This window comes from Chiloscyllium punctatum, chromosome 42 (genome assembly GCF_047496795.1).
Source record: "Chiloscyllium punctatum isolate Juve2018m chromosome 42, sChiPun1.3, whole genome shotgun sequence".
In the NCBI taxonomy this organism is placed as follows: Eukaryota; Metazoa; Chordata; class Chondrichthyes; order Orectolobiformes; family Hemiscylliidae; genus Chiloscyllium; species Chiloscyllium punctatum.
The window spans coordinates 35,522,903-35,532,698 of record NC_092780.1 but is presented as its reverse complement, the minus strand read 5'-3'; the positions used below and the strand labels follow the sequence as shown (position 1 = coordinate 35,532,698).

Genomic DNA, 9,796 nt, shown 5'->3' with positions numbered 1-9,796 from the left:
AAATTATGGCAATTCCTCCATGTGCTCTTTTAATACTTGCCACTGCCTGTCCACCATCAAGCCATTAAGTTAACATGCCACAATTTATCATATCCAGCATGCACTTTGTACTACTGTAGCTTCCTTTATTAAGACTCAGAATCAACTAAGAGACTTTCCATCTTAATGAAGAATTCCATCATATTACTGTCACTCCTCCCTAAGGGACCTTGCACTAGATTGCCAAATTATTTGTTTCTGATTATATAATACCCAGTCCTGGATAGCCTATTCGCTAGTTGATTCCTCTACGTATTGATTTAGAAAACTGTCCAATACAAATCCAGGAATTCTCTTTTAAAATATTGTAACTGATTTGATTTGTGAAAATCTATATGCAGATTAAAGTCACCCATTGTGACAGTGAGACCTTTATTGCTTGCCTCTCTAACCTCCTGCTTAATGCCTTCCCCAACATTTCCAGTACAGTTTGGGGTCTATTTACAATCCCCATTATCATTTTCTGTCCCTTTGTGTTTCTGAACTTTACCAATGCAGATTCCATTTCATTGATGCGAATGCCCTTCCTCACTGTTATGTTAATATCCTCTAAAACCACAAATGCTACTACTTATCCTTTTGCTTTTTGTCTGCCCTTTCTAAAAGCTGAATACCCTGGATGTCCAGTTCCCATCCCCCAACTCTGTAACACCAACATAAGTTTATATCTATTTACCCAACTAATTCATCCATTTAATTTATTGTAACTGCAACGTGCATTAAAACACAAGGACTTTCATAGATAGAATGACTTAAGTTTTAACATTCTTTCTCCTGTTCACATTACTTTGCTCTGTGGCCCTATTTGATTCTTGCCCTTGAATTCACTGCCTATAAGTTTCTTATTTCCCATTCTCCTTTGTTTTTATAAGTGTTTCTCTCTCTTCTCTCTCTCTCTGTATAAGTTCCCATCCCTCTGCCATTTTAATTTAAACTTTGTACTAACATGTACGAGCTTTCAAAGTTTAACATTCTTGCATACAGTATTAATACAATACAGGCCATGAAAATCTGCAGGGTCTAATACTGCATGTCAGATCAAAATTATCTGGGAGTATAGAGAAATGGGATAGTCTCATGAGGAAGGCTTTTCTTTGTTAGGATTTTCCTCACTTCCATCAAATATGTTGTTCCATCAGCATTCAAGATTTGTAAATGTGAACACATTCAGGGCCCAAGTCTTGGTTTTGACCTCAACCCCTTGGTAATAATGGCATGGGTGCTAGTAGAATCAGTCCACTTGAAAATGGAGTGGAAATGAGCCTTTAAAAATAATTTAATGTGTTGCTAGTGTCAATTGCTGGAGTCATGGCTATTCAGCACAATGTTTCCTGCACCCTTTTCCTGATGAATGGCCAGAGTAGCATAGGAACCTGTTAGTGAGAGTCTAATTAGGTAATCTTCCTAGTCAATGATCTCCACTTCACATTGTGGTAATTTGGTATTAACACAGTTCCGTAGATTTCCAGGGCCATTTAGAAACAAACTAAGAAAATAGCCAACTTCTACACTGTCATTTGTACCACCCTGTGTACATATTTATTGTACTCTTCAATTGAAATAATACACATAACTACTTATAGCGTCATATTGTAAGAAGAAATTATTTTACCTTTAGGCATGCCTAATTGATGACATTGAGTAATAGTCTTCACTAATGATACTTGTGCACAATAGACCAGAATATATGACTGGTGGGATAGAGAGGCTAATGCCTTCACAAAATGAATGAGAATGTTCAATTTATGAAACAAATTTAGCTCAAAGATATATCAAAACATACATTGACCACAGAATGAGCTATACATAGCAAAGCGTTACATTTGTTAGGTGTGACCTCTGCAGTAGCTTCAACGTTTTGATGTGGTACACTGCAACACAATCTTTCAGGTCAGCAGTTTACCACTCCACTGCAACATTTACCGGCAGTCAGTATTTACACATATTTTTACACAAATTATTAAATAATGGTGAAAGTAGTATTTGAGAGCTTTTCAAGAAATATACTGCCTTGTTTATAATAGACAAAGTTTAGCTGTGGCTGTATAAAGTGAATGCTGCTGGGGCATGGCTTGTTCTTTCTACTGTCTATTGGCAAACAGTAGTATTTTTATATTTCATACTTTATGCTTTTTATTTTCTGAAGCTGAAACTGTAAGAAATGTTATTCACCAGTGATACACAGTAGTCATTTATGCAGGTGGTTACATCACAACGACAGTTTCAATTTTTGCATATAAAGTACAAATTATATTTGTATTACAAAACTATTAATTGATAAGAGTAAGCACATTATTTTATTAAAAAAGAATTCTTCTCAAACAAAGTATTTGGCTCCTTGCGGGATGCTCCTTGTGAAGCGAATGTGTCGACTTTTCTTAGGGGTCCTTATGGATTCCTGGCATCAGAGCGTCCACTACAAGAAAGAAAACTGCCAGTTAAAGAAATGTCTTCTCTCTCAACAAAAGCACTTTAATATGATGTCCTAGTAAATATGAGTGTAATAGAAAATAGTTACTTTTTTAGTCTCACTTATCTATTAAGTTTTCTTTTTCTCTTGTCCAGTTGGTTCTTAGCTAAGACTTGTTTCTAGGCATTGTAGGTTCAAACTTCACTGTGGACCAGAGGATGTAACCCACCAAGCTTGGATCTCACACACCAAGCTTAATGGCTGTGAAGTAAATCATACACACAAGCTTGTTGGCTATGGCATGAATCAAGGAATTCTGCACTTTTGGAAGTATTGCATTTGAATAAGTCATTAAACCGAGGCAAATCTGCTTTCTCAGGGGTGTGTAAAATTCTACAAAACTACTTGGGAATAGCATTTCTCTTTCTGCACTCTTGCTATTGCTCTCTTGGCCAAAACTACTAAAGCCAGATTGCATTGTTATTAATCGCTTGATTTGTTTGTCTATGTGGCAGCAATAACTAGTCCAGAGTTAAAAGGTTGCCTTTCAAAGTGTTTTGAAAAGTTACAAACCCATTATAATGTTAATTGATCCAAAGGAGCAGGTTTATGAGCAAAGGAAGCTCAATTCCAAGTTCCAAAATGGAATCTTGGAATTATTGTATCACCATGAGATCCAGTAATGCCAACATATAAAGTCAACGTGTGCCTAGTTCCTTAGGTGGATCACTGGTACGAGAGCAAAAAGACTCAATTTGTTTAATGCTAGAATTGAAACAATTTTAGGATGAATGCTGAATTTGTTTTACTTACATGTGAACAATGGTTGATTTATTCATGTATTATATACAGAATTAATCAATAAATATATGCTGCTAAAACAGAACACTTCAAGTTTCAGGATACTGTGGAAAAATAGAGATTTGGAGCAAACCGATGAAAGAACGTAAATTTAGATTATTCTTTTCTTCAGCTTTAAATAGACAGAAATATAGAACGATAAAGCATGAGGAGGTCAATAGGTCCATTGTGTCTTTGCTATTTCTGTGAAAGAATGAACAAATGAATCCTGTTCTCCAGTATCTCTCAAAGCTCTGAACATTTTTTATCTTCCAACTATTTATCAAATTCTCTTTTTGAAAGGTATCAAATCTATTTTGATTACCTATTCAGAAGATGCAGTCCATATTATAATTATTTGCTATGCCATCAAAATCTCCCCTCTTGTTATTTTGCCAATTACCTTAGAACTGTGTCATCTGGTTACTGTCTCCTATGCCACGCAAAACAACACGCAATTACTCTATCGAAACTGCTCATGATTCTGAACAACTCCATTATTTTTGGCTAATGAAGAAGTACAGTTGCTACAATTTCTCCACATAACAGATGTCCTTCATACAGATATTGTGCTATCAGGTTACCCCTGACCCCAGCCCCTGCCCCCAAACACACCCACACATATAAACATTGTCTCACACAATGTTTTGTCACACATTTGTCATCTCACACATATGCAAATTTTCTGTACACACACACACACACACACATAACAGGACATTGTTTCTCAAGCCTGGTTCCCACAATTGAAAAAATGGGGTTCAGTGAATGACCTATAATGGTTTAGAAACACAGAAACAGAAAATAAGACCTGGTGTAGAGTAGTGACAAACGGCTCCATTTCGGAATGGCAGGCAGTGACCAGTGGGGTACCGCAGGGATCAGTGCTGGGACCGCAGCTTTTTACAATATATGTTAATGATATAGAAGATGGTTTTAGTAATAACATTAGCAAATTTACTGATGATACTAAGCTGGGTGGCAGGGTGAAATGTGAGGAGGATGTTAGGAGATTACAGGGTGACCTGGATAGGTTAGGTGAGTGGTCAGATGCATGGCAGATGCAGTTTAATGTGGATAAGTGTATGGTTGTCCACTTTGTTGGCAAGAATAGGAAGACAGATTACGACCTAAATGGAATCAATTTAGGTAAAGGGGCAGTACAAAGAGATCTGGGTGTTCGTGTACACCAGTCAATGAAGGTAAGCATGCAGGTACAGCAGGTAGTGAAGAAGGCTAATAGCATGCTGGCCTCCTTATGAAGAGAGATGGAGTATAGAAGCAAAGGGGTTCTTCTGCAGCTGTACAGGCCCTGGTGAGACCACACCTGGAGTACTGTGTGCAGTTCTGGTCTCCAAATTTGAGGAAAGACATTCTGGCTATTGAGGGAGTGCAGCGTAGGTTCACGAGGTCAATTCCTGGAATGGTGGGACTACCTTACGCTGAAAGACTGGAGCAACTGGGCTTGTATACCCTTGAGTTTAGAAGACTGAGAAGGGATCTGATTGAGACATATAAGATTATTAAAGGAATGGACACTCTGGAGGCAGGAAACATGTTTCCGCTGATGGGTGAGTGACGAACCAGAGGACACAGCTAAAAATAAGGGGTAGACCATTTAGGACAGAGATGAGGAGAACCTTCTTCACCCAGAGAGTGGTAGCTGTGTGGAATGCTCTGCCCCAGAGGGCAGTGGAGACTCAGTCTCTGGATTCATTTAAGAAAGAGTTGGATAGAGCTCTCAAGGATAGTGGAATCAAGAGTTATGGAGATAAGGCAGGAACAGGATACTGATTAAGGATGATCAGCCATGATCATATTGAATGATGGTGCAGGTTCGAAGGGCAGAATGGCACCTATTGTCTATTGCAGGCGATTCAGCTCTTTGAGCCTATTCTGCCATTCATTATGATCATGGCTGATCATCCAACTCATTGACCTGTTCCCTCTTTTCCCCCATATTGTTTGAACCCTTCAGCTCCAAGTGCCATATCCAACCCCTCCTGAAATCATGCAATGTTTTGGTCTCAACTGTTTTCTGCAGTAGCAAGTACCACAGGCTCAGTACTCTCTGGGCGAAGCAATTTCTCCTCATCTCAATCCTAAATGGTTTACCCCATATTCTTAAACTGTTTTTGTGCCCCCCAATCATCTGGATCATCTTTCCTATATTTATCCTGTCTTGTCCTGTTAAAATTTTATAGGCTTCTGAAATCCACCCTTATTCTTCCGAGCTCCAGCAAATATAATCTTAACTATTTCAAACTCTCCTCGTACATCAGTCATGCCATCCCAGGAATCAGTTTGACAACTATTTGATGCACTCCATCTCTAGCAAGAATAACCTTCCTCACATAAAGAGACCCAAACATTACTTCAGACATGGTCTCACTAAAGCCTGTATGATTGCAGGAAAATATCCCTGCTCCTATACTCAAATCATTTCGCTATGAAGCTCAACTTACTATTTGACTCTTTCACAGCCTGCTGCAACTGCATGCTTACATTTAGAGACTGGTATATCAGGTCTGGTTGCATATTCATAGAAATATAGAATCTCTACAGTGCTGATAGAGGGCATTTGGCCAATCAATCTGCACAGACCCTCCAAAGAGCATCCGATCCAGATGCACTCCCCCACCACCCTATCCCTGCAATCCAGCATTAAGCACAACTAATCCCTCTAGCCTACACATATCGAGACACCACAGGGCAATTGAGCATGGCCAACCCATCTAACCTGCACATGTTTGCAAACATTGCCTTCTCTCATTTACAGCTAAGCAGATAATAACCCACCTTCCGGTTTTTGCATCCAAAGTGGATAATTTCACATTTATTCACATTATACTTCATCTTCCATGTATTTTCCTGCTCACTTAGCTTGTCCAAATCACACTGAAGCATCTTTGCATCCTCCTCACAGCTCACTCTGCCACCCAGCTTTGTGTCATCTGCAAATTTGGAGATGTTACATTTAGTACCCTCATGGGACCTAGCATTCTGGAAACCATCAGTTTATTCCTATTCTTTGTTTCCTGGTTGTGAGTACGTTTCTCAAGCTGGGAAGCTGATTTGCAGATGTTTCATTCCTTGTCTAGGTGACACCTTGAATGCTTTGTGAGCATCCCGTGAAGTGTTGCTGCACTGTGTCTTCTGGAATTTATTTGGTTCTGTTCCTGCTGCTTCCCAGTGCTGGTTATGGTTGTTTGTTGTAGTGGCCGGTATATTGGGTCTAGGTCCATGTGCTTGTTGATGGAGTCCGTGGATGAGTGCCATGCTTCTAGAAATTCTCTGGCTGTCCTATGCTTAGCTTGTCCTATGATCGTTGTGATATCCCAGGCGAATTTGTGGTCCTTGTCATCTGTGTGTATGGCTATTAGGAGTCATGGCATTTAGTAGCTAGTTGGTATTCATTGATTTTGATTGCTAATTGGATGCCTGTTTACCCTATTAAGTGTTTTGTGCAGTCTTTGCATAGAATTTTGTAAATTATGTTAGTCTTGCACGTGATAGGTAAAGGGTCTTTTGTCCTGGTAAGGTGTTGTCTGAGCTGTTGTAATTCAGGACCTGGTCGGTGTGTGTGGCTTTCTTGTACACTTTTGTAATTCGTTCTTTACACAAATCTTGAACACCTACAGGCCAGATATGCTAAGACAAGCAAGGAAATGGGTATCCTGTGCCAACCATCTAAGTGCTACCTATGAACAACTCCGATTCTGACATGGATGCTGAAGGAATCAAATACTACCACCCTGTGTCAGATACAGACCACCAATCAACAACCCACAAACCAGAGAAACAGTCAGACAAAACAGTCTCAGGATGATCCAGGTTACGATTACCGGCATACACAACAGACTACACAGGTACAGACAAGAAATTGCACGCCAAAAATCATTAATTTCAAAATTAACCAATCAGGATTGAACAGGCCATCACCAGAGGATAGAACAGAACCATGTACATAAAGAGAACAGCACTACAAGACAAAATGACTAAGCTAACCAACAGCAGAAAAAGTCAACATGGCAGATACCTGGGTTAGAAGCCTTTCCGACAGACAGCTTACAGGCACAGAAAAAAGCCGTTCTAGCCAAGGAACTCAACTACAACCACAGGAATACAAAAACAACAGACTTCCTAGCTGCACTAGAATGTATGCTCAGAAATAACAGACTAACCGAAAAGACAAAGCAAACAGTCAGACAAACTATTGTACCCCTATTAACAAAGAAAAGACAAATGAACAACCTCAACACTAAAGAGGGAGAATCCCTAAAAACACTTAAAAATGACACGAACACAATCATAGTACCAGCGCACAAGGGCAGAATGACAGTTATCATGGACAAGACTGAATATATTCAGAAAGCAGAGAAAGTACTTGCAGAAAGCAACACCAACCTACAGAGGGAGTGTGACCCCACACCACAGTAACCAATAGAATAAACAACACACTATGGAACTTTAAAAAAAAAGGCTAATAACCAGGATTGACCTACAAAGAACGAAACCAGAAAGCATCAACACCCCAAGATTTTACAGACAACCCAAAGTACATAAACCAGACATACCACGTAAACCCATTGTGGCACTCCTGGGAATGCCATCTCATAAGCTAGCAAAAGAACGGCAACAAAAACTAAAACATCTTTTAGTGGATCCAAGCACTCTATACAATCATCACAGGTATTCCTAGACAACATCAAGAACACAAGCATAGACAAGGACGAAGCAATGGTCTCACTGCTGTGCCCCTCGCTGGGATATTTGTATCATCGATAGTCACAGGTGAGGTGCCGGAAGACTGGAGGTTGGTGAATGTGATGTCACTATTTAAGAAAGATGATAAGAAAAAGCCAGGGAACTACAGACCAGTGAGCCTGATGTCAGTGGTGGGCAAGTAGTTGCAAAGAAACCTGATGGACAGAATTTACATGTATTTGGAAAGACAAGGACTGATTAAGGATAGTCAACAGATGGACCAATGGGCTGAGGAGTGGCGAATGGAGTTTAATTTAGATATATGTGAGGTGCTGCATTTTGGAAAAGCAAATCAGAACAGGACTTACACACTTAGTGGTAAGGTCCTAGGGAGTGTTGCTGAATGAAGAGACTTGGAGTGCAGGTTCATAGATCCTTGAAAGTACAGTTACAGTAGATAGGATAGTGAAGATGATGTTTGGTATGCTTTCCTTTATTCATCAGAGTATTGAGTACAGAAGTTGGGAGGTCATGTTGCGGCTGTACAGGATGTTGGTTAGGCCGCTTTTGGAATATTGTATGCAATTCTGGTCTCGTTTCTATTGGAAGGATGTTGTGAAACTTGAAAGGGTTCAGAAAAGATTTACAAGGATGTTGCCAGGGTTGGAAGATTTGAGCTTTAGGGAGAGGCTGAATAGGCTGGGGCTGTTTTCCCTGGAGCCTTGGAGGCTGAGGGGTGACCTTGTAGAGGTTTATAAAACCATGAGGCATATGCAAAGGATAAATAGACAAGGTCTTTTCCCTGGAGTGGGAGAGTCCAGAACTAGAGGGCAGAGGTTCAGGGTGAGAGGGGAAAGATATAAAAGGGACTTAAAGGGCAACCTTTTCATGCAAAGGGTTGTATGTATGTGGAATGAGCTGCTGGAGGAGGTGGTGGAGGCTGGTACAATTACAGCATTTAAAAGGCATTTGGATGGTTGTATGAATAGGAAGGGTTTGGAGGGATATGGGCCAAGTGCTGGCAAATGGGAGTAACTTAGGTTAGGATACCTGGTTGGCATGAATGAGTTGATCGGAAGGGTCTGTTTCCGTGCTGTACGTTTCTATGACTCTATAACTACCAGCCAGACCTCTCTGACCATTGGGATTCATGACAGCCCATAAATCTACAGCCATGCACAGACAACAACTCACCAGGACAAAAGACCCAATACCATCATGTGCAAGACTGACATAATTTACAGAATTCCCTGCAAAGATTGAATGAAACACTATATAGGGTACATAGGCATCTAATTGGCAATCCAAATCCATGCATACCAACAAACAATAAATGCCACGACCAGCTGTTCCTAGTAGCAATACATACATGATGACAAGGACACCAAATTCGCCTGAGACATCACAACGATCATAGGACAAGCTAAACATAGGACAGCCAGAGAATTTCTAGAGGCATGGCACTCAGCCACGGACTCCATCAACAAACACATAGACCTAGACCCAATATACCGGCCACTACAACGAGCAACCGGAACCGGCATCCGGAAGCAACAGGAATGGAACCAAATAAATTCCAGAAGACACAGTACAGCAGTGCTTCACAGGTGGCTCCAAAACACTGAAGATGTCACCTAGATAGAGGACAAAACATCTGCAAATCAGCTTCCCAGCTCGGCAAATATACCCACAACCACGACAACCAGTACCTGAACTACAAATCTTTACACAAATCTTTGTTTCCTATCTTGTAACTAATTCTCTTTCCATCTCAATGTGCAGTACTCCCATTGTGGCCTT

At 40.3% G+C, this 9,796-nt stretch overlaps 1 protein-coding gene across 2 annotated transcripts in view; it reads right to left on the bottom strand.

Annotated features, from left to right (window-relative positions):
• Positions 1-2,339: 2,339 nt before the first annotated feature.
• LOC140465891 (uncharacterized) overlaps positions 2,340-9,796 on the bottom strand; it is a 242,398-nt gene continuing 234,941 nt past the window's right edge. For both annotated transcript variants that reach the window (XM_072561793.1, XM_072561794.1), the window contains one exon: positions 2,340-2,455. In XM_072561793.1, the coding sequence (XP_072417894.1) occupies positions 2,428-2,455 (28 nt within the window). In that variant the 3' untranslated portion in view covers positions 2,340-2,427. The remainder of the gene's footprint in view (positions 2,456-9,796) is intronic.